This window comes from Anopheles darlingi, chromosome X (genome assembly GCF_943734745.1).
Source record: "Anopheles darlingi chromosome X, idAnoDarlMG_H_01, whole genome shotgun sequence".
NCBI lineage: Eukaryota > Metazoa > Arthropoda > Insecta > Diptera > Culicidae > Anopheles > Anopheles darlingi.
The window spans coordinates 9887918-9911637 of NC_064873.1; the positions used below are offsets into that span (position 1 = coordinate 9887918).

Consider the following 23720-nt stretch of genomic DNA (forward strand, 5'->3'; position numbering starts at 1 on the left):
ACTCAGTACACCCGGCGAACCGTAGTCGCACAACGGTAGCTTGCACATCTTTGGCATCGCCGACATCAACGTCTTAGTGAACTGCAGAAGATTGCCTTGTACCAGTGGCTTTACGATGTCCTTCAGAATGATTTCCATCACGACCGCTATTCCCTGGTAACCCAGTAACCGACAGATTGCATGAAAATGAGGCGCCCCTACGAACCCACTGTATTGGCCGTATTGTGTTGTATAAGCCGCATTAAGCGGCTTTGAGCCCCACAGGTAGTAGTGAGACATGACGGGAGCCTTTTCGCGTGTGATTGGTCCCGAGAAGGAGATCTGCAGCTTGTTGCGCACAAACCGGTTGGTGGCAGCATTGTAACAATAATTGGCAAGAAAATCATAATTCAACTCGACAAAAACGTGCAACGTAATGCGGCCGTACGGTGCGAGCACATTATGGTTTGCCTCTTTCAGCATAGCGTCAAAGTCGTCAAGCGCGAGCCATTTGGACAACAGCTTGTGGCAAAGCTTATTTACAGCGAGCAGTGCCTCTAGCTCAACAACACCGGTAATGTCACTTGCTTCGAAGCGACAGATCGCCAACTCGAGACTCTTTTGCATGTCCGCGTTGATGCGCTGGGTGATCAGCTTATTGAGATCAATCGATCGGCCAAGCAGCTGAACATGACGCTGCTTCAGCAACGTTTCATAGCGATTGTTGCGAGGATGTGATTGAAAATTGAAACCCAACACCTCGCACTCGACGCGGAAGCGCTTGTCGAGATAGATGCTGCCGGCTAATTGTTTATAGTGGGCAAATACCTGCTCGCTTAGCTTGTAAACGAACTGATCGAAACAAAGATTTACCTCCGCTTCGACCTCGTCGTACAAAAACTGCTTGCGAAAGATTGTGAGCGCATACAGAGCGGAATCATTGTACAGATCGAGCGGATACAGTACGTATTCCATCATTGACGGTTCCTTAGTACGCAAAATGTGATCGGTCAGAATCCAGGGCATCGACATTTCGATCGGAAACTGAATGCGTTTCTCCATCGTTATAAGATCACTGCATTCTTCGTTGTGCTGATGTCGAACGGTGCATTTCTGAAAAACACGGGTAAGCTGCGTTAAATCCATTCGTTAAAAACAACATTCGTGGTGTTACTTACGTTCACCTTTCTACCCATTGTCATCTCGAGATAAAATTCTCGGTACCATAACTGTGACAGATCGCAGCACTTCTGTAACGTTTCGCTAAAGCTCAGCAAGTAAGTCCAGTAAAAAGAAGATTTGTGGAATGTATCGATCTGTAGTAAGCAGGAGCCATCTATATCTTTGCGGAGTGTTCGTTTGCCTCCCGACTTATCAGCGATTAGGGACTCCAACATTGTGCGCACCATATACAACTGTGTTGATGAAGGACCTACATTCAGCCGCGGTACGCTGATGGGAAAGCCGCTGTCCGGGTCCTTCTTGCCTTTTAGTGCCGGATCCTGCGACGGTTCTGTCCCTTTCTGCCAGTCGGCACACGTCTCGCGCACCGACATAACGATTGAACGTATTAGATCCTTTTTGTTTTTCACCGCTTTGCGCAGTGGCTCCCTCAGTACCAGTTGCACAAAGTCTTGCAACTCCGCGTAGATACTGCGCCGAATCGCCTCGCACAGAACTGTCTCGATACGTGCCATCAGCACTTGAAGTCCCTTGATCATGGCGATTACCTCGATCAGGGCGAATTTCTCATCTTCGCTGTAATTATAGCGAGTAGCTCGCTCGTACTCCTCTGCCTCCACCGGGCATTCTTTGTTTTGATGGTGATCGGTTGGATGAAGTAGCTTCCACGAGTACAGCTCAGTTACGACAGACGTCCACTCGGACAATAGCTGCAGTCCGCGAAGTGCCAAATCTGCGGTCGCTTTGTTTTCCGCATCCGTCGCGTTGTCTTTGTACGTCGTTGTCACCTCGTTACTATAGCGCGACAATTCCGAAATGTACTTCACATGGTCTTCACGAATCGTTGGTAAATGCACCATTAGATCGGCCTGCGGGCTTATCGCAACGGAGCTCGATAACGGCCATTTGCTGGGATCGAAGTGTTTGCTACGCTTGATATAATTGAATGGGGCGATTTGCATGTCCCCGAACAGTGGCACCACTTCCAGGTTCTTAAAGATTCGATCGATCCTGTCGAGCCTTAATTTCTTCTTCTGGTCTAGTTTATTTATATTGCAAAACTCCGAGTCCATCAGGAACAGCCCGAACCCCATCACCTTCACCAGCATGTGCTTCTCTTCCGGTGTCATGTACATTTTGGACTCGTACATGTGCACACAAATGTTAACCACATCCGACAACAGTTCCTCGTAGCCAGATATTTTCTCTAGTGTGTCTTTAACCGTATCACGAATTTTGTTTTGCGTCGCGAGAAACATTGAAAGGTTTTGGGACTCTTGCAAGCTGTGTGAATCCGTCATCACCTTGAGGAACTGGGCCGCTCTCCGGTAGGTGCTGTAATCGTTCTTTACGCTTGACTTCATGTTCTTCAGCTCGTCCAGCACAGCGAACATGTTGATAAATTTGCCAAGTGTTAACAGATATGCCTCCGAAACGAAATCTTTGCGCTTTTCCGCGTGACACAATCGTTTTACCTCGCCTGAGAATGCCTCGATCGCTTTGCGCTGTGAAGACAGAGACGGATTAGGAAAATTGAAACCCTTAACAGTGCATACAGTATGAAAAAAAAATTCCACCAAAGTTTATAAAAAAAAACGTTTTGGCTTAATTTTTTGATTTTTCATAGAAAACCTCAGTCTTAAAATTGAAATCACATGTATGTTGAGTTTGGAGTATTATAGTTTTTGTTTCACTTTAGATTAATTTGACTACAGTGTGACTTTGGATTCGGTTATCTGCATATCAGCAGAGTTTGCTGGGAGTGGCACAGCGTCCACGTAAAATAATGTTTTTAGTTCTATTAGTTAATTCCAAACAGAGCATGTCTCTGCCGCTCTTCTATCGCGTATGACTCATCTAAAGTGACATTCATTCTAAAATTCTGTTGCATTCATATGCAACTCGGTAAAAACGTAGAACATTCGGTTGAAATAATATCTAGTCCTTTTTGGTGTTCTCTGTTGATAAGCGTGGCTTTGTTGTCATGCGTGCACATAGGCACACATTTTAAAATTATGGGAATGGAAACAATCAATGATGTTGACGAATCCCATTCTAAGGAAAAACATTGACACAGGAAGAAAACACAAGCAAATCTACCGCTTGGAACGGAAAATCATAATATATACATAGGAATCTATTTCTCAGATTTTTTTTCAAATTGTCGGATAGGGGATCTAGCGTTGCATTGCCCCGCGTCTAGGCGTACTTGGACGGAAAATTCCCGGCGACTGTTCATATTTGATAGAGCCAGCCTACTGGGTCAGGCCGCTATATGATGATCGGTTGTTCGACGAAAATTGGTTGATTGTAGAAATTGTAGCTCCCATTTCGGACGGATACTTACTTGGAAGTACATGAAGTTCAGCAGTTTGTTCACCTCCGGACTGAGCACTTCCACTGTCTTCTCATAGATTTCTACCCGGTTGGGTTGCTCGTTCGATTTTGGTTGAGGGATTGCGCGTGAACAACACCGCCAGGTGTACAGCATCACTGCGTGCTTCTGGCCTTCATCTAGCAGTTGATTCTGTCGGAATGGTTTGGCAAGTAAATACATAAGTTTCTAGACATTCTTCATGCTGGCTGGTCGCGCTCTAGCAAGCAACCCGACGCAGCCAGTGCATGCAACGTACCAGATTCGCGTGAGTAGTCGCCTCCTCGATATACTTAGCGATGCCCGTAACAAATCCGTTCCGATCCTCAAAGTTTGTATCGAAGTTGGCCTGGTAAACCACGGAGCAAGGTTGTGCTTCGATGCACGGCTGCTCATCCGGTAGCGGCAGCTCATCGAGCACCTCAACGTTGGACAATGCGTCCGCAAGGGTGATTTTTTCCTGCGACATCTCGCCGTGGTTGGTTGACTGCTGGGAAAATCAAGCGGAAGTACTTCAACACTACTGTTCACTCGTTGACCATGTCCGGCGCACCCGAACAGCACAACTTTTCAATTGAATAAATCATTCATTAGGACGAGTTAGTACATCCGCTAGAGCTACGGCATTTTATTTTAGGAAGGGAAGATGTAAATAATATCCCCCGTCAGCAGGCCTGCGTCATCGTCGCTAGCAGAACTCTTCTCGTCAACGTCACGTTCTCACTTAACAAACGCTCAATGAGAATGGAGTAAGTGGAAAGGAAAATACGACTCGCACCCACAGGCCGGCTGTGCTCAGTTGGAGGTATGAGATGGCAAATGCCTACCGCTTGGGTGTGTTTCAAAGGGTGTGAATCAAACTTACATCTCACATACAAGAAGCCAACTAATCAGTCCCCCAGCAGGCTATTCTTCGCACTAGTTGCGTATCAAAACAATTCACCAGCCACTGCTACGTTTTTGATCCTTCACGTTAATGGATATTTATCCGGCGAGGTTTATCCGGAATCTTACTAATCCACCTTGTTCAACGCCCTGCGCTTTTTGCTATCTCTGCTTCTCAGTACGGTGAATATTTGAAGTACGTTTCTCAAAAAGTTTGTCTCATTAGCCGTGGCCACACGGAGCGAAAATTTGCGCGCAAATTTGCACATTAATGCCAAAATGTTTTCGCTTCGATATGTTTACATGGCCGGGTTGAGGAAATTAAAATTGTTTTTTTGAAGAAAAGGATTGAATACACCAGCAATGATCACTCACTGTCGATGTAAACCACAAAAAGAACATATTGTGAGCCCTACCGTTTGCAAAAAGCTTTTACGCTAGGTTTTACGCTCCACGGACCAATAATCGTTTGACAGCATGTAAACGGCAAGCGTAAACGTTTTGGCATTAATTTTTTCGTTTGCGCTAGAGTTTTCGCCCCGTGTGGCCACGGCTATTCGAATATTCGCCGTAACCCAAGCGAAAAAGTGTGAGCGAAAAGTGTGAGCGAAAAAAGGTGAGCGAAAAGTGTGAGCGAAAATCCTACTCCAGCCGACTTCAATTTTGAAATCAGCCCAAGAGCCAAAACTTTAAAATGTAAATTAAACTATTAGGAAGAGGGTGGGGAGATAAACAAAATAGCGAGAAGACACCAACAACAACCTCAGGAATAGAAACAGCAAAACCGGATCCTAAGCAACTTCCTTTCACATTAAAACCATAACTACAGCAGATTACTAGGAAACAACATAAGATAATTAAAACATGCATTCGTATTTGCCATCTTATCCACCAACGATTCTGAAAAAAAAATCGCAATAACAATTCTGATACAATCCAGTAAATGTAGGTCCGTAGCAAAAACCAACATCCATTTTTAGTAATTCTTCAACCATTTCTTTTTATTGAATTCGACATACATTTTTCGCTTGTTTTCACATTAACATTTCATTTCTATTAATATCCAATATCGGAGTGATCTTCTTGGACAAACAAAGGTGTTTAATAGTCTATTCTAATATAAATAATGTATTTAATAGTCTAATCTAATATAATAGAAAGCGGCACCGGTTCGGGGTCATCATGAGGTGGAAAAATTATCGAAAAATTCCCAACAAAACATTCTATTTGCGGCATATTCAACCGACATTCGACTTCCGGGTTGACGATTCTAAGATGCTTCACAGAATTATTCCGCAGAGTTGATATTGTACCTGGGGCAAGTAATAACCGGGACTCTAGCTCTAGCGATATGAGCCCCAATATGGACGGAATCATCTCAGCTATCAATAAAAACACCGAGGAAGTGATATCACCCGTGATCACAATCAAGCGGAGATGGTTCGCCCATTTCGATAGAACAAGCTCCAGTATAGCTCGTAACTCTGGTTCTTTCCACTGCTGTATATAACATTGTAGCTTTCGGTAGCACCGCTGGGAGTTTCGTACAATTTTTTGTAACTCAATCATCAATCGTGGATTCGGCCCATATCGGTAGATTCCGCCACCACAGTATCTGGGTCCGCAAGGAACGGTGAACATAAATCTGCGGATGTAAGGGGTCAAGAAGATGATGCCATTCCATCTCTGGCAAGCAAGGGATGCGTTCTTTACGCTTGTAGAGTCTAGGAGATCGAATATCATACAAAGTACCTGTATCGATAACATCAAGGGAAATCAAAGGATTGATTGTTTACTATCTTTCATATTATTCCTGGCTCACCTCTTCGGGCAGGGAATTGATAAAATCCATATTCTGTCGACGTATTTCTGCACCGCGAAACAAAACAAACTAGAGTTTCTTGCGATCCTTTCGATTTCCTTCCCCCAAAACCACCAAACAAAATTTCTTTCCACCAAAAAATTGGTGGGATGTTTCAAGATTTTTCCTGTCAAGGATCACGTTATTTTGAAAAGTTTCGGTCACCGAGTGCAAGGTGTTTCAAATAGAGAGGTGGCGTCAAAGATGCTTTGACAGGTCACCATTTTGAATTTGTTTGACAGTGGTGTCCGGTCTCTATATCAACAAAACCGCGTGAGTTTCAAGAAGAAGAAAAAGAAGACATTGGCAAGTTGATTAGTTTTATCAGGGAAAGTACCTGATTTCACTCTTTTTCGAACGTTTAAATGATTCATCTCTCTATTTAAGATCAATCGAGCAACCGAGTTATGTTTTACAGCGAGTGAGCGCGGTCCAGACCTACGGACCGATACCATATTGAAATGCTAGGAAGAATTTTGGGAATATTTGCATAAACTTTAACTTTCGTGCCACTTTTCGTGAATTTTAAGTGTCGTTATACCACGGAAAAGCGAAAACAGCTCCGAAAAGAGCGTTCCCGAAGTAAACATCCCACAGTCCCACCACTGCCAAACTCTGAAGTTTTTTTCTAAAATCCGATCGGGGTTTTATTCTACTAGAAGCTACCTGCCTATTTAAAATACCTAGCCTTGGCCGGAGCTTTTATTGCTCGACCCGCTGACCTAAACGCATTCGCGGCTGTCAGACACCCGTCTCTGCCGTCTGCAGCTCCCGTATTGCCTCTTCCGTGGTCACGAGTCCCCCCACGTCTGCGCGTACAAGTCAGGGGTAGTCATATGATGCGCTTTCAGCACTGAGTGCAAGGAAAAAGTAAGCACTCGTAGAAACAGTAACTCGTTCACCACCGTCACGGGACAAGTGTAGCCCATTGTTGCTTGGCTGGTGTGTTGGTCCCTGCTGCAGCAGACTTCAGAAAAGTTTTGTTCTGTTCACTGAAAGAAAGAAGGGCCTACTGTGTGCTACCCGACCGCGCCAATCAATCTTTCCGTCGTTTTCCATCCATCAAGGAAGAACCGCAGCTACGATGCCTGGATACATGTTCAACATTGACGGCGGCTATTTGGAGGGGCTTTGCCGCGGGTTCAAGTGCGGCATCCTAAAGCAGGCCGACTACCTTAACCTGGTGCAGTGCGAAACACTCGAAGGTGCGTATTTACTAGCCTGGAGACACCCATCATCACCATCCCATCACCATCATCGTCATCTTCAACCCTCCTTATGGTGCAGCCTTTTTGGCGTTGGCCTTCCCCTTAAATCCTTCGCTATAGCTTCGGCTACAGGGAATATGTACGTGTGGGTGGTCTGTTCCAGCCTGTGGTACTGCTGCTGATGTGTGATAATATGGTCGGCTAATAGAGCTACTCGTCCTACTAAACCGCCTCTTTTCCACACCCCTCCTCCCCTCTCCACCTCCCCCCCCTTCCCTCTGCCTATTGAACGCATGACAAGCCTTGCTGCATCACATACTGGGTCATATGACCCGTCTTTTCAGTGAGCGAGTATGGGCACGGGATATACCTGTTTCATGGAAATCATGTCGCTTTCCGTTTGGATTGTTGATTACCAAAGCTAGGTAAGATACATGCTGATTCGCTAGTGACTATTCATGCATTCAACGTTAAATCCCTGGGCCAGGATGACATCCAAACTAAATCTCCCGTTGGATAGTGGAGTGTCCCGGGGCGGTACCCTTAAGCTGATTGATTAATATCTCGCGGTTTTACGTATAAATATCTACGGTATTAATATCTTCTCGCTTCGCTTCTTCCTCGTAGATCTAAAGCTGCATCTGCAGGGCACGGATTATGGCCAGTTTCTGGCGAACGAACCGTCGCCGCTGGCCGTGTCCGTGATTGACGACAAGTTGCGCGAGAAGCTGGTCATTGAGTTCCAGCACATGCGCAACCATGCCGTCGAGCCGCTGTCCACTTTCCTTGACTACATCACCTACAGCTACATGATCGACAACATCATCCTGCTCATCACGGGCACACTGCACCAACGGCCGATCTCCGAGCTCATCCCCAAGTGTCACCCGCTCGGCAGCTTCGAGCAGATGGAGGCCATCCACGTTGCCGCGACCCCGGCCGAGCTGTACAACGCGGTGCTGGTCGATACGCCGCTGGCGCCCTTCTTCGTCGATTGCATTTCCGAGCAGGATCTGGACGAGATGAACATCGAGATCATTCGTAACACGCTGTACAAGGCGTACTTGGAGGCATTCTACGATTTCTGCAAGAAGATCGGTGGCACCACCGCCGACGTGATGTGCGAGATCCTTGCCGTGAGTGTTCCGTGCAGTTTTCTCTTTGCTTCATTTGTTTCCTGGGGTTTGAGTGAATCATGTTTCCATTTGTTCTCTCGCCTCTTTTACAGTTTGAGGCCGACCGTCGGGCGATCATCATCACGATCAATTCGTTCGGCACGGAGCTGTCCAAGGACGATCGGGCTAAGCTGTACCCGCGCTGCGGCCGCATGAACCCGGACGGACTGGCTGCACTAGCACGCGCCGATGATTACGAGCAGGTAAAGGCTGTCGCCGAATACTACGCCGAGTATGCCGCCTTATTTGATGGATCCGGCAACAATCCGGGCGACAAGACTCTCGAGGACAAATTTTACGAGCACGAGGTCAAGCTGAACATGTACGGCTTCATGCAGCAGTTCCATTTCGGCGTCTTCTACTCCTACCTCAAGCTGAAGGAGCAGGAGTGCCGCAATATCGTCTGGATCGCCGAGTGCGTCGCTCAGAAGCACCGGGCCAAGATTGACAATTACATTCCAATCTTTTAAATTCCCCTGTGCTTGCCCAATCCTGCCCCTCCCTAGGTCGCCGCCGGATCGGCACTCGCCTAGCGATATAATCCTTTCTCCCTTCCATTGTTCCTGCAATGTCCTTTTTGGTCGTCATAATACCGCGACTCCCTGCCCGAAACAAGGGCTCACCCCGCCCACCAATCTGTTTCGTTAGAACCTGTTTCGTTGTTGATTATTGTACTGTATAGCTTCAATTGCGCCGGAATTCCAACGGCTACGTAACATATTTGTACACACATCTATCTCTCGTCATATCCCCCACCCCTTCCCCGTGCGACTTGGCAGACGTGGCAAGCAATAGGGAGATGTGTTTTAAACTTTCCTTGTTTTGTTTCGATAGACCCTTCGTTGACGATTGTATCGTATAGCTTCAAATGCGCCGGAACGGCCACGGCCACTAAACAATATCTATATTTTCATTACCTGCACACACACATGCACACGCACAACACCTGTATCTGGCAGGTATTAATTGTACAGAATTCCGAGCTTCGCCAGGGTTTGATAAAGGAGTTGCCCGGTTCTGGCGACCCATTCTAGTTGTTGTGCTGCACCACGTTCTAAAGAGCAGAGAAGGTGTGCATGTATTTTGGATGCTGGTGGCATTGAATGTAACAAATAATAAATCATACTGTAGTTATCCCCAAATAACACGATCCAGGCGCGATGCGCCAATCGTTAATAGCAGTTGCATATTGGACTCCGGGCCAATCTCCAAATCCGAACGCCTGAGCTGCCGTCTCGAACCGACTCCGATCACGTGACCGCCGCGTCAGTGCATCGCAAAGTGCTTGATTTTTCTGAAATCTTTAGCCGTGGCCACACGGAGCGAAAATTTGCGCGCAAATTTACAAATTAATGCCAAATCGTTTACGCTTCGATATGTTTACGTGGCCGGGTTGAGGAAATTAAAATAGTTTTGTGGAAGAAAAGGATTGAACACACTAGCAATGATCACTATCTATCAATGTAAACCACAAATAGAACATATTGCGAGCCCTTCCGTTTGCAAACAGCTTTTACTCTAGGTTTTACGCTCCACGGACCTATAATCGTTTGACAGCATGTAAACGGCAAGCGTAAATGTTTTGGCATTAATTTTTTCGTTTGCGCTAGAGTTTTCGCCCCGTGTGGCCACGGCTTTTCACGAAACTTTTTTGTTGTATGCATATCTTGATAGTTTTCGAATGCGCCACATTTTCTTGCCAATTATCGTACGCTTCAGAATTCGAGCAGCTCCCAAGCACATGTGAGCTTTCAGGCACCAAATATCTTTCGCTTGAATGCCCTGCGTATACCGCACCATTTCTTGCCTGTTGGCCTCGTGGCGAAACGACTGCTGCTTGAGAGATTGAGAGAGTGTTCGTGATAGAGTGGTGCGTAGAAACACGAACACAGTGTAGGTTGACATTGCGTTGGCACTGTTGGAGGAAGGGAGGAAGTGCGTTGTGGTGCGTTAGAGAAGAAAGTCTCAATCCGCTTCCGCTCATGACGGTACGGGAACGACAGGAGCGGATCAGATCGGGAACAACAAGAGCGAATGCGTAACAGCAGGACATCGCAGGAAGCAAGCTCGCATCCCCCTGCTGCCGCTGCCGAGGTTATCGCCGCGTCCAATACCAACACTCAAATCCTGTTGTAATCCACCATCCAAAAATACGCGATAAAGAGTGTGCGTGTGATTGCGTGCGTGCGTGCGTGAGTGCACTTTGGGGACCAAAGGCCCGTCACCAGGTAGTTCGCACCGTAGCACAAGAGTCGTGACGAAGCAAAACAGGGGACCACCATTACGGGCGGTTCCTGCAATCAGGCATCGTTGAAGACAACGGCGACACCACCGCCACCGTCGCCATTGTCGTCGCGGCATTGTAATCATCGTGCTTGGATTCGAAAACTCGCAGAATTCTCTGCCTCCCACTTCCCCACATACCCCTTCGATACGTCGCTTTTCTCCACGTATCCCGCTGGAACGAAGTACCCAGGTGTGTGCGTGCGTGAGAGAGTGTGAGACGTGCAAAATCTCTCTAGCTCTCTCTATCTGTTTGCGTACGCGTGTGCGACCGTGCGTGTGTCTGTGCGTCTGTGTGACTGTGTGTCGGTTTGGTGTTCCGAGGGCGATCTCTAGTAGGCTAGGTGGCTCCCGTTTTCTTCGTTGGCCGCAGCAAAAGACTCTCTCTGTGTAGCGCGTTGTGCAACGGTGCAACCGGGAAGGTTTTCGGATTCGGGTGCCGACCACTGTCGTCTCTTCCGTGGCCATACACGGCGTTAATAGGCGGTCACTGCTAAACGGAATCATCGGAATCGGAGATAGTACCAGCACCGTGCCAGCCGTCTAGTCCTGTTGCCTGCGTCCACGGCCAACCTATTAGCGACCTCGGCGTTGTGGGTGTAAGGTGCTGCAGCCTGCGCGCGTGAAGGTGCATTGAGCGCCACCAACCGTGACGTCACTCACCCACCACCACAAAGGCAGCCGCAACACCACGACACCTGTCAGAAGAAGGCCCGGTTGACATCCTGTGCTTTGATGGGTATCCCTTAGCAGCTTTAACAGAAGGAAACTGTCCCGCCGAGACGCCCCGACAGCCAACGAGCCAACCGACTAATCGCATCAACCAACCAACCAATCAATCAACCAACCAACCAAGCAACCAACCTACCCCCACGCCACGGCTCTACTTCCGGTGATCGGAGCAGCGCAGTAGGAGGAAGCAAAAGGATCAATCACACGCGCGAATCGCAGCAAGACGATGGACGGACTTATGCAGTCACAGGTGCACGGCTTGTCCCCCTCGACGACGGCCATCCGCAAGAAGGATGCCGAGGCGAAGGAAAATCTCTGGTAAGCGCCAGTCTTCGTTCGCAATGTCAGTCTCTCGGTTTCAGGTTTCCCGCCTTCTTCCGCAATTCCGGCTGCTATGGGGTGTGCGCGACGGAGTGTAGAGGTTTTCCTCTCTAGTAGCTGCTAAGCTAGGGAAGCAGGGATTGTCTCGCGGGCGATGCCAAATCCTACCTACAAATTGGTCCCGCGAAGATGGCGGCCGAGTTCGCTGCGCGTGCAAAATGTATGGATTTTGGCATCGCGCGCACGACAATCGCAGCTCGTCTAGCTGCTGCTTCTTACTTAATGTAGTCGAGTGTGGGATGAATGGAGGATTTACAGTGGTTGACGCGTGACTCACGCCCTGTCCAGCGGCGTTGTGGTACACCGCGCTCCTCTCACTGTCACTATTGTTATCGCAACCTGTTCTACTGCATGTGGACGGTCTATCAACACGGACACGAATCAACAGCTGGCCTTGGGATTTCAGTTTACAACGACTTGGGATTTTCCTTTTTCCTACCGATCCTATTTTCTATTGGTTAAGGTCGCAGTCGGGGAGAGGCAGCAGAGAGCTGATAGAGCTGACTAGAGGAGTGTATGACAGCTCGCAGCACCGTGCTGATCTCATGGTCACCACGTGAGGGGAAAAATAAATAAATCAGGCAAACACACCACGGCTTTGAGAGTGTCGCGTTGCAAGCATGGGCTGTCTAGTCAAACTCATATAGCATGCGAGCAGCAGTCTAAAGTTGCGGGTCGCAGCACTTTTTTTTCCATTGAGTTTTATGAACACCGCTCTCATTGCAGCTAAATCACCAATCACCAATCACAACAGACATATAATACAATTACATACAACATGGCCGCGAAATTGAAACCCCCTGGTCTAGTGGCATCCATGTGCGGCACCCTTTTTAAAGATAAAAAAAAATCCAACGTTAAACGAAGCGAGGCAATGGAATGGTGCTGTGAATATCATAGTACCGATGGCAAAGAGTACGCTTACGTCACCATCGGCGACACCGCGGACCATGCATGCGCGTGACATCAACAGTAGCAGCAGCAGCGCCTTATTTGTAGCCCTGAGTCATGCCAAAAGCCAAACCATTGAATACTAACTGTCGAATACGTTTGCATTTGTCTTCTCTTTCGTTTTCGGATTGCTCCAAAATGTCGCTCAACGTGTCGCACCGGGATATACAAAAACAGGTCTTCGATACTCAGCGAGGTACAAACACAGAGCAACACAAAGCTTCCATCGAACAAGTCGGTACTGGTGCTGGGCGACAATGCGAGCGGCAAGACGACACTGATCGCCAAACTGCAGGGTGTTGAAGATCCGAAGAAGGGTTCCGGTCTGGAGTACGCGTACATCGATGTGCGCGACGAGTACCGTGATGGTGTGTAACCGTTTTTGTCCGTTGCAGAATTTTGGCGGACCGATTGAACTAGCACTGTTAACACTAATCGCGATTTTTCTCGCTCGCTCTTTCGCATGCCGTTACAGATCTCACCCGCCTCGGAGTATGGATTCTCGATGGCGATCCGGGCCACAATAACCTGCTCAAGTATGCCCTCAACGAGCTCAATTACGCACACACGCTGGTCATACTGACGCTGTCGATGACCGCGCCGTGGAGTTGGGTAGACCAGCTGCAGCATTGGATGAAGATACTGGAGGATCACATCGCTGGGTTGAAAATCGAGCTAGGTAAGCATTAGATGTGATGTGGCTCTCTGCAGCAGATCGATCGTGACGTGAAGGGGGATCGGCCCCATCCGGCCCGGGAAGCGTGAGCACTTTACTACAAGGCGTTCCTACCTCCTTTACCCCTCGCAGATGAGAAACGACAGTGTCAGCAGCGGTTAGCGAACGAATGGCAAAACTATTGTGAAACGATAGACGACCTCGATCCCGGCTCACCGATGAAGCGCACCAATCGGCTGACGACAGTGGACGAGGAGCTCGATGCTCTGCCGTTGCCGGAAGGTGTTCTCACTACCAACCTGGGATTGGACGTAGTAGTTGTCGTCACGAAGGTAAAGGGAGCCGCGTATATTGGTTTCGTGGATCCAGGTGGTTCCACCCTTTGTTAATCTTCGACTCACTTCCGCCTCTCGTCCTCATTGTCTCAGACGGACTACATGAGCACACTCGAGAAGGAGCTCGACTACCGGGATGAGCATTTCGACTTCATGCAGCAGTGGATCCGGCGGTTTTGCCTTATGTACGGTGCGTCACTGTTCTACACCAGCGTGAAGGAGGACAAGAACTGTGACCTGCTCTACAAATATCTAACGCACCGGATCTACGGTCTTCCGTTCCGGACGCCCGCACTGGTTGTCGAGAAAGATGCGGTATTGATGTAAGTTCCTCTATGTATAACCTGCATCACCTGCATACCCATTGCCATTCACCATTTCTTCTTCGTTTCTTTTCGCAGACCGGCTGGATGGGATAATATGAAGAAGATTAGCATACTATACGAGAATATGCAGTCGTGCAAGCCGGAAGACTACTATAATGCTATCATCGCACAACCGACAACAAGGAAGGTAAGACTTGTCATCGTTTAACCAACCGTTATGGTTGGTATTTGCTGAGAGGCGTCTCGCTGCATGCTGCACCTTCTGTAATCGCTTTCCATTTCCTAATCAGACCGTGTCAAACCGTGAGGTCGAGATAGAGACGGAGGAGGAGCAGTTGTTCCTGACGCGCCAGCTACAGCTGCTGCAGCAAGGTCAGTCGCCGGCTCGTGGCGAATCACCACTGCGATCGCAGCCGTCCACTATCATGAAGAATAGCCCGCGAACCCCGGTTGCCACCGTTGCGCAAGGTTCACCCAAGAAGGTAAACCACGGAAGCGGAAGGAGGGACACACAAGTGGAAAGGGCATAGTTGTTTACATTTTCTTCCGCTTGTTACTCGTGATTCCACAGGTCGATGGTAAGCTAACGCCTGGCACACAGAGCGGTGAGGGTGTGCTGGCGAACTTCTTCAATTCGTTGCTGCACAAGAAATCGATAACACCTGGATCAGCGGCGCCTGCCGGTGGTGTGGCCACCGGGCTCGGCAGTCCGGTAGGACTATCATCAACCCCAATGCGCTCGTCCACGGTGCCCGTCACCAATGGCGTTAGTATGATTGGACCGGATGGCGTGTCGCCCAGCGACAAGATTACCATGCGCACAGAGGCTGTCCTCGAACTGGACCGGCTTGCCCGGAGTGTCAAGCGGGAGGAATTCTCACCCGCTCAGCAATCAGACTGCTGAACAGCTACGGCTTCCACGTTATGTCGCTACAAGCATTGGGGTGCTCCTGAAACGATTGTGCCCGCTCTTACCTTCCACCTTCCCTTTGTTTTAGATTTGAAGCGCGATGAATTTGAAGGAAGCAGCAGCACCAGCAACAGCAGCAGGGTTTTATAGAGTAGCTGAGCATCGTCACGCCTACAGCAGGCGCGGCGATTGTAACTATTGTGATGGGTATATGAAGGATATCATGAACGAACCTCTTGATGGCACAAGTTTGATCCGCTGTGTACAGTTCAACCCCAACAGGATTACGTTAGGAGTACTGGCGAGACGCTCGCTCTCGTCAGACCGGATGAATGTAATGATAAGTCCTCGTCTTCGTTTTAATCATGGTGCATTGTGGGGCCGATTTTTTGCTAGATATTTTCGCCATGCCGTTTTACTCTACTCCGAGTGGTATGTGATGCGATGTAGGAACTATTATGAAAAAGAACAGAGCCCCTGGAGTATACCGTATGAAGCGGTGCAGAGCATTATGTAGGGAACCCCAAAACCCCCTTCACTATTCTTTTTGTTGGTTCGCTTTTGATACTATTATATTCAGATTGGAAAAGGCGGGTGTTGCGGCACTCCCTTTGAGCGAGTAGCAAGCTGTAATCCTAAAACAATCGGTAATTTTTACGTCAGGGAACGCGCAATAAACTCAACAGGTTCACCTCCTTCTCAGGATCTGCTATCTGGTCCTTTCGGAACATTAAGAGGCACCCGTATGGCAAAAGGCATTCAAGGTGGTTGGGTAATGTTCAACCGGCCGCTAACCGCGCGCTTTGTATGGCAGGTTCAGAAAACTGGCCGATTAGTGGCCGGCCGGTTAAACATTAACGGGGCGCCTTGTATGCCTTTTATCATACGAGCACTCCCTATTTGGTGGATAGTAGGAAGCTTTTGTTTTGATCCTCCCCGTATTTTTGTTTTTGATAGTTTGGTTTTTGGTTTTCTGTTAGGCTTTTGCATAGACGGAAGGTGTGCTTATTATGCGCTTGTTATGTGCCCACGAGTTCTATTGCGCATAGGTCAAGGTGGGAGATTGGGCAGTGGTCTAACTTAAAATAAAACAGTGAGCACAGTTTTGAATGTGAATAGTGAAGAATTAAAGAAAAACAGAAAGAGAGAGTGAACGAGATCTGCTGCTTTTGGGAATACTTACAGTGCATTGAATTGTGAATAAGCTATTGAATTTAACGAATGAAACGCGGCAACCGCATTATATAATGGCGTCAAGGAACAAGACATCGCAGAACAGATGGAAAACTCAGATTGACAAAGGGTTGAAGCTGGTTTGTTACTGTCGTCGCCAAAACCTCGATTAATTATCAGTTTGAACGAGACTAACAGCGAATGAGAGAAGAGAGATAGAGAGACAGAGTTAGGCAGAGAGAGAGAGCGCGCGCACAAGAGAAAGAGAAAAAGGGAGAAAGTGCGTGTCTGCGATAGACGGTAGAGCATAAGTTCACATTCTTATTTAAACAAACTTCGGCGATGGTCGTTGCATACATACTATGGAACCATAAACAGTCTAGGTAACCTATTTATAACGGCGAAGCTCGTCGTCGTCCTCGTCTTCGGATTTGTCCGCTAACACCCCCTCCCCAATTCCAATGAGCAAGCGAAATACAGCACATCGGTATTAATCCGTGGCATCGGCTTGGTCCGGTTAGAACACGGTGCGTTACCACCACATCGCAAGCCAACAAAGTCCTGTCGTTGGATGTGTGTGCATCTGCATTGAGGCAAAGCCAAAGTTTCAAATGAAAAGGAAAACAATAGATGTACTATCAGTAGCAACAGCAGTAACGGTGGCACTAGATCGCTCGCTAGGGATACCTCCTCGTTGGAACATAGCTGCAACATCGTAAAATGGCTTCAATCTAGCTTAAATTGCACGTAACACAAGTTTGAAACATTTTTGGTCTAGTTCCAAATCCGGACGGAAAGGACAATTCTAGCATTCAACTCGATTGGTCGACGGTGTCGGGCGAACGTTGCACTGTGCTTTGAGCTTACAAAATGAGTTGTAATTCGGAACGAAACAATCCTGGAGAGGAGATTGATGGGAGGGAGGGAGCGAGGTTAAACCCACACCCCTCCCTCCGCCTCAAATTATTGGCGGACCAATTTATCTTGCTTAGGTGCGTGCGAACGGATGCAGAGAGAGGAAGAGAGAAAGAGAGAGAGAGAGAGAGAGAGAGAGAGAGAGCGAGACCGAGAGAGAGAGAGAGAGAGAGAGAGAGAGAGAGAGAGAAGGGGAGAAAAAGATAGAGAGAGAGAGAGAGAGAGAAAGAGGGAGGGAGGGAGAGGGGAGGGGAATAACTCATTAAGTGAATTAAAAAAACAAAACACTCATATGCTACAATAAAGACAAACTAAACTAAACATTCCAGAATTGGTTCCCTGGTTTGGTTCCGGCGTGGTCATACATTCGGAGTACCGGAACAGAGAGATGGTAGTACCCAATGACACATAGAGCAGAGCACCAAAAAAGTGGGAATGATGAGCTACATGACACGGAGATCGAGCAAGGAGAAAAACAATGGTTTCATTAAAAAGGCATTGGTCTACAATGACAGAATCCGTGTTCGTTTGGAACCGTAATACTGTAGAACCTGTATTGTGTAACAATAACAACATCAGGAATGCTCGTAATAAATGGCGATGGTGATGGCGATGATCAGCTAGAGAAGGTCCGACAGTTGCACGCGAACCAAAAGACCCCTGCCGCACAGTAAACAAGCAGGAGCGCTAGCAGGAGATGGTCGATCCGGACATGCTGGTAGAGCAAATTGGCGGTGCCGGCTAGCAGTACTACGGCCAGTCCGGTCAGCAGGCAGAGTCCGGACTTGACTGTGTGCCACTGCGCCGTGCTAAACTGTCGCTTGATGACGAGATCCTGGTACGCGCAGGCGATGGAGTGGCCGAACCCGACGAGCACGCACCCGGCCACCATCCAGAAGGAGGAGCGGAGGCTCGCGTATACGCAGAAGTAGCCGAATGATTTGAAGAGGATGCCGAAGATGAGCAGCCGGTCCTGCAGCTTCCGGAATCGGACGTCGCAGCAGAGTAGGAGGAGCGAACACGCGACCCATGCTGTCGCTATCACACCGAGCGCCCGAATCGTCAACAGGCGGACCGATGTGCCGTCGGGCTGCTGCTGCTGGTGTTCTGTATAGCGGGGCAGTATGGCGAGGAACAGCACGAACAGGCAGGTATCAGTGGCCCGGAGCAGCAGGCAGCCGTAGCAGCGCAGGTCGACCAGCGCTAACTTCACCGAATGCACCAGGTGCCGGTTCACGCCACATTGGTCGGCACCGCCGCTGCATCTGGTGGATGGCGGTGACCACAACCTTAACCGCAGCAGCTGGCTCAACAGACAGTTCCACTTGCCGGTAACAGTGTTGGATAACGGCGGCGTGCGCTCCCCAGTCTCTCCGGCAGCTCCGGTCGGTACATCTTCGCCATGCTCAAGCTCGCTTCCATCGGGCCGTAAACTTTCCTCGTCCTCCTCAAGAATCATCTCCAGTATTTCGACGCCATCCTGATTGAACCACTTGCCATCCCGTGCATAAAGCTGCTGTCCATCGTCATCACTATCGCTCTCATTGTCATCATTGCCGTTGTCCTCCTTGTCGTCGTTGGCCAGTGGCATTGTCGAGCCCTGGGCGTCCGATGGTGATCGTTGCTGCCCGGTTGGAGCTGCGAAAGTGGCCGGGTTTTTCCATGAAGCACCCAAAGAATCGGGCTCGAACCGCTTCGGCACCAGCAACAGCTCGCATGGCGGCTGCAGTTGCTGTTGCTCTGGCACCTGGGATGGCTGTGGTGCACTAGTCCGGACACCGGCAACGCGGCCATAGTACCGTTCGGTGCCTTTCTCGGTCATCTGCACTAACGAGTCAAGATCAAGCTTCAGCCGGTTCTTCTCGTACTCGATGAGCAGCGCTAGCGGCACCAGGTGCAGGACGAGCCCGGCCAGCACTAGCAACAGCGCACCGTATACGCACTCCCGGCACCACCACGGTACGTGCAGGACCGCTAACAACAGCAGTAGGCTGCACGCCTGCCCGCACGAATGCAAGAACTTGATTACGAACATCTCCTTCCGTGCGCTGAACGCCTTGGCCAGCACCTTCCACATCTTGGAGAACACCAGCTGGTAGCCGAAGCCTAGTAGGCGCGCACCCGAGTGGGTGTGTTTGTGTGTATTTGTGCAACGGAATGATATGAATGAGCGTGAACGGGTTGTTGCGAATTCGGGCTACCTACCACCGACGACACTGTACAGGAGCAGGACGACCGGGACCGGGGTGGCTGCATACAGGGCCGCCAGGCCGCTAGCTGAGATTCCCGCGCACAGCACGGCCACACCGAGCAGCAGGGTGCGCGTATTGCCACCGTTGTGCCGACGGAACAGGGCCCGGAGTACCAGGTTGCAGCCGTACAGCATGGCAGACGGGCAGATCAACGTCAGGTCGGCATCACTGATCAGTAGCACACCGAACGCATACACCGGCGTGAAGATGACCATCTAATGGGTGAAGGCAATGGCCAAAGGCAATAGGTGGAAAGGCAAGGAGCGAGCAGTGCGTGAATATGCGGAGCAAGGATGTGGTAGGGCGGGTTTTGGACCTACATTCATGAGGAAGATGTAGAGCAGCAGCCTCCACTTGGGTAGTATCAGTACGATCAGGTCGAGCACGCGCGGTTCCACTATCTCGCAGATGAACGCTTCCATCCTGCCGGTTGATTTGCAACCGCGCGTGCGTGTATGTGCTCCGGTTAGTTGTTATTTGATCGGGCGGGGGAGAATCCTTTATGGAAGGGGAGGGGGAGGGGGTAGTGGGCGTGCCACTCGCCTGTCACATAATCACCCTTTGCTCCACTCTCTTGCTGCTGGTGACCTGCACCGAACACCTTATCGTACAAAATGGCGTATCACGGTACTCGGTGCTCTCGGACTCTGGAAGCGGATAGCGGGTTGGGCGTCGGTTCTGCTTCAGGCACGGCTACATACTACCTCACCCATTAGCGGTGCTGCTTGCGCGGTATTGTTGCGGCTCACTCACTGTTGACAACTACTATCATCTCTCCATCATTCTCATCATCATCGTCATCACCCCCCATCATCATGGTCGTCGCCGTCGTCAACCAGCACACAAGCTGGGCTGGCGATGGGTCGTACCGTTGTTAACCTGCTTCAGGTGGCTTACCTGCTGCCTGTTCCAGGTGGTTATGTGGAAAGTACTAACCGCAGCCCCGCACCCTGCTAGAAAGCCCCCGGATCGAGCCTTATCTTACGCCCGCTTATCTTATCAGCGCCCGCACCTATCTTATAGGGCTTCGTGGGACTCGGATCCCAGCCAAGAGCCAGTCTCTTCTTGGTTTTCTTTCTCTATATCCAGAGTAATATCGGGGCGCATGAATCGTTCGGCTCAAGCAATGCTAGCCGAGACAGGGCACCGTTGTTTGAACTACGTTGGAATGGAGATCAATACCGCTTGTATCGCTACTTATTGCTGAGGCAATCGGGCCCTCATTTCTTCATTGATTCAACCGCTATGCACTCTGTCTATTCTTTCGATGCACCTGCATCTTAATTTCTTCTTTATTAATATTATTTTCATCTAACATACACACACACATACACACGCGCGCACACGTACGCATAACCTGTTGATGTGACTGATTGACTGGGTGTGTTCGCCCGAGTGCAGTGGCTTGCAACCCGAGTGCAACCACGTAGCCAGACATATATGGTCACGCTAGTTGTATGTCTAGCATAAATGTTTTCGAAACACCTACATTCTGTAGAAAACAAAAAAACTCTTGCAAAAAACTTTATATTCATCATGTTGCACAATATTGTGCGATATAAAAAATATTGCACATAAAATTCCAAAAAAACCATAACAAATTGCACAAATATAATACAAAATAAAAGCATTCTGTACGAAGAAACACAATGAGCTTAACGATAAAATAGTACGATGTGATTGCAAATTGTAAAAACTCACCTAAGGTGATAAAGCTAAATAATTCTGAAAGCTAACCAAACCATGATAAAAAAAAGAGAAAAGGCCAGGTGTGGCATAGATCCTATAACTCCGCAAGCAAGCGGACGACGTGTGCGAACAGCATCAACAACTTTAGAACAGCTTTTGATACTTAAGCCGGTCCTCGACATCCCGGAGGCGTGCCTGCTCGCCCAGTTTTACCAGCTCACGGCCAATCGCAACGGTGAGGCTCGGATCGAGGCCGGCACATCGCTCAAAATCTGCCCGGGCCCGGTCGAGGTTCCAGGCGCCAGCATGCGCCTTTCCACGGCGAAATAACGCCTTCACGCAGTCGGGCTCGTACCGCAAAACCTCGGTGCAGTGCTCGATGACCGCGTAGTAGTCGCGCTCTAGCAGCCGGCACTGCGAGTAGTTCAGCAGCAGCGGCACCTTCAGCCGCGCCAGCTCCACCCACTCCGGCTCGTCCGGTTTTTCCCTGCAATGGAACAAGCGGAGAGCGACGGTGAATGGTGTTGGGGGGTGGCATCTGGTGTGTGCTTGCTGCTTTGTCTTTGGTGCGCGGTGGTGTGTTCAACCCACTTGAGCATCAGCTGCTCGATGATCCCGATCGCGTAAGAGTAGGACTCGAGGGCAGCCGCATACCGCTGCTGACCGTACGCCGTGTTGCCCTGCTCGCGCAGCTGGTTCACTCGCTGCAGTTTCTCTTCGTCGCTTAGCTGCCACGATTCCTGCTCGTACTCACCCGGGCTCTCGACCGACAGTAACTCGATCGTGAACTCGAGGTCTTGCGGTTGGACAAACAGCTCGTCCAGGTCCCTGTAGCCGATGCCCTCATTCTGCACTGTCATGCCGCAGCAGTGTTTGCGTTCCTCGGGCGGCTTCGCCGCATCCCGGATCGTCTTCGCCACGAATGGGTACTGCAGCACGAGTGACTGGTCGCACCGGAAGCGGGCCACCTCGCCCACTGCCATTTGTTGCACGATCGCTTCCCATACCTCCAGCTTGAACTTTTTGCCCAGCACCAACTCCATTGGCTTCTGCCGCGTCCGGCTATCATCGAGCAGCGTCCCATCGCATTTGCGCGTCTGGAAGTGGAACGTCACCTGGACCAGCGAAACGGATAGAGTGCAATCGATAAAACCGAACTGCAGAGATGCTTACCTTGGTTCCAGAGCGGAACGGTACGACTCGCGAGCCCGCATGCACGATGGTTTTTACGATTTTCGCTTCATCGAGACAACCGTCCATTCCAGGGGCGAGGAGGGGTATCCTCCCGTTGACGTGCGCAGAGTGCAATTGATTGATCTTTGATTGGGGGGGTGGCTGGATGGCAGGCAGGTACTGTACGAGGATTCAAGGCGTTCAAGCGCTGCTAGGAGCGCCCTTGGGATTTTCCGATTGGCGATACACACATATACACAAACACACACAGACACAGACACAAACACACACATACACACAGCCGCACAATCAACGGCCGTCCCTTGTGATCCTTGCAAACATGGTGATCACATGGTGTTCAAAACTTTTCCATCTGGCGAAAATGCAATTGTTTTCCGCGGACGACGGCGCGGAGAGAAAAGTGGGAGAAGGAAAACGTTCATTCTAAAAACGATAAAACGGTAAGTTCGCGTCCTGCTCGAAAAACATTGCTCGAAAGAGCCCGCATACCCAATGAACAGTGGGAGGAATTCGCACTGTGTTTTCTCGTTTCCGTATTGCTTCCCTTTAGTCTCCTTACAGTCGCCAGGAACAACCGTTTTATGGCAATATAGCCCGCGGAGACTATACGGACCCTAAAGGGGCCACACACAACGGCCATCAGAACGTTTCACTGGGCTTGACCTATACGGTTATCTCCCTCTCTCCTGTATGTCTTCATTCTTTCTTTTCTAGCCGCCATCGTTCCGGTGAACCAGGTGTGATGGTATTAAATTTTTATATTTTGCATTTTTCAACTTTGTACTTCGAAGCATTGTGACGCGCATGGTCCCCGGCGCAGCGGCAGCGAGGGGGGGGGGGGGTCTAATTTAATCTGCCCCTGCCTTCCTCTCCCTGTGTCGCAGGTAGGAGGGGCGCTGAAGAAAGATTGCTGGGATGTTGTTCCTATGCTGTTCTGAATGGATTAGAAAATGGCGCCAAACGCAACGAGGCACGACCTTTGCGATGTGGATACCCCCCCCCCCCCCCCCCCCCCCCCCCCCATACCAACTGCACCTCATTCGCACCGAGATGCTGGGGATTTCATAATAATCCCCCCTCGCTCGTACTGAACGCGCGCGATCGGCGTTAAACTGCATCGGCCTCGACCCTCTTACACGACGCTGCTGCTGTTGTTGTTGTTGTTGCTGCTCCTGCTGGTTATGGGTTTTGCCATTATGTATGCGGCTGCCAAAAATGCTGTCGAGCCGCCAAAAATGT

At 49.5% G+C, this 23720-nt stretch overlaps 5 protein-coding genes across 6 annotated transcripts in view; 2 read left to right on the plus strand and 3 right to left on the minus strand.

Annotated features, from left to right (window-relative positions):
* The window catches only part of LOC125953458 (cytoplasmic FMR1-interacting protein), a 6796-nt gene extending 2187 nt beyond the window's left edge, over positions 1–4609 (minus strand). The window contains exons 1-5 of one of the 2 annotated variants that reach the window (XM_049683077.1): positions 4401–4609; positions 3795–4022; positions 3509–3688; positions 1158–2666; positions 1–1092 (exon numbers count right to left, since the gene is read on the minus strand). The exon at positions 1–1092 is cut by the window's left edge and continues 288 nt beyond it. In XM_049683077.1, the coding sequence (XP_049539034.1) occupies positions 1–1092; positions 1158–2666; positions 3509–3688; positions 3795–4004 (2991 nt within the window). In that variant the 5' untranslated portion in view covers positions 4005–4022; positions 4401–4609. Of the gene's footprint in view, positions 1093–1157; positions 2667–3508; positions 3689–3794; positions 4026–4400 lie in introns of both variants that reach the window. The other variant, XM_049683068.1, reaches the window with a different exon arrangement.
* Positions 4610–7081: 2472 nt separating this feature from the next.
* Positions 7082–9821, plus strand: LOC125953485 (V-type proton ATPase subunit d). The gene is made up of 3 exons (XM_049683099.1): positions 7082–7486; positions 8117–8625; positions 8718–9821. The coding sequence occupies exons 1-3, from the start codon at positions 7366–7368 to the stop codon at positions 9132–9134; spliced, it is 1047 nt and encodes a 348-aa protein (XP_049539056.1). The 5' UTR covers positions 7082–7365; the 3' UTR covers positions 9135–9821.
* Positions 9822–10560: 739 nt separating this feature from the next.
* On the plus strand, positions 10561–17510 carry LOC125953760 (cytoplasmic dynein 1 light intermediate chain 2). The gene is made up of 8 exons (XM_049683535.1): positions 10561–11997; positions 13189–13379; positions 13487–13690; positions 13820–14019; positions 14116–14345; positions 14424–14535; positions 14639–14830; positions 14920–17510. The coding sequence occupies exons 1-8, from the start codon at positions 11906–11908 to the stop codon at positions 15250–15252; spliced, it is 1554 nt and encodes a 517-aa protein (XP_049539492.1). The 5' UTR covers positions 10561–11905; the 3' UTR covers positions 15253–17510.
* A 65-nt stretch (positions 17511–17575) lies between these two features.
* LOC125953753 (uncharacterized) lies at positions 17576–20837 on the minus strand. The gene is made up of 3 exons (XM_049683522.1): positions 19919–20837; positions 19552–19813; positions 17576–19452 (listed from the first exon to the last, which is right to left on the minus strand). Exons 1-3 carry the CDS (start codon positions 20018–20020, stop codon positions 17963–17965), a joined length of 1854 nt encoding a protein of 617 aa, XP_049539479.1. The 5' UTR covers positions 20021–20837; the 3' UTR covers positions 17576–17962.
* A 1-nt stretch (position 20838) lies between these two features.
* On the minus strand, positions 20839–22892 carry LOC125953769 (AH receptor-interacting protein). Its single transcript, XM_049683546.1, has 3 exons — positions 22461–22892; positions 21879–22402; positions 20839–21774 (listed from the first exon to the last, which is right to left on the minus strand). Exons 1-3 carry the CDS (start codon positions 22545–22547, stop codon positions 21432–21434), a joined length of 954 nt encoding a protein of 317 aa, XP_049539503.1. The 5' UTR covers positions 22548–22892; the 3' UTR covers positions 20839–21431.
* Positions 22893–23720: the final 828 nt, after the last annotated feature.

Excerpts from the sequence above, each read along its gene's own strand:
- LOC125953485 (XM_049683099.1), top strand. The coding sequence starts at position 7,366 with ATGCCTGGATACATGTTCAACATTGACGGCGGCTATTTGGAGGGGCTT. Across the intron at positions 7,487-8,116 it reads GCAGTGCGAAACACTCGAAG|ATCTAAAGCTGCATCTGCAG; the intron begins GTGCGTATTTAC and ends TCTTCCTCGTAG. Across the intron at positions 8,626-8,717 it reads TGATGTGCGAGATCCTTGCC|TTTGAGGCCGACCGTCGGGC; the intron begins GTGAGTGTTCCG and ends CCTCTTTTACAG.
- LOC125953760 (XM_049683535.1), top strand. The coding sequence starts at position 11,906 with ATGGACGGACTTATGCAGTCACAGGTGCACGGCTTGTCCCCCTCGACG. Across the intron at positions 13,380-13,486 it reads GCGCGACGAGTACCGTGATG|ATCTCACCCGCCTCGGAGTA; the intron begins GTGTGTAACCGT and ends ATGCCGTTACAG. Across the intron at positions 14,020-14,115 it reads TAGTAGTTGTCGTCACGAAG|ACGGACTACATGAGCACACT; the intron begins GTAAAGGGAGCC and ends TCATTGTCTCAG.
- LOC125953753 (XM_049683522.1), bottom strand. The coding sequence starts at position 20,020 with ATGGAAGCGTTCATCTGCGAGATAGTGGAACCGCGCGTGCTCGACCTG. Across the intron at positions 19,814-19,918 it reads TCTACATCTTCCTCATGAAT|ATGGTCATCTTCACGCCGGT; the intron begins GTAGGTCCAAAA and ends TTCACCCATTAG. Across the intron at positions 19,453-19,551 it reads CCTGTACAGTGTCGTCGGTG|GCTTCGGCTACCAGCTGGTG; the intron begins GTAGGTAGCCCG and ends CGCGCCTACTAG.
- LOC125953769 (XM_049683546.1), bottom strand. The coding sequence starts at position 22,547 with ATGGACGGTTGTCTCGATGAAGCGAAAATCGTAAAAACCATCGTGCAT. Across the intron at positions 22,403-22,460 it reads CGTTCCGCTCTGGAACCAAG|GTGACGTTCCACTTCCAGAC; the intron begins GTAAGCATCTCT and ends TCGCTGGTCCAG. Across the intron at positions 21,775-21,878 it reads ATCGAGCAGCTGATGCTCAA|GGAAAAACCGGACGAGCCGG; the intron begins GTGGGTTGAACA and ends GTTCCATTGCAG.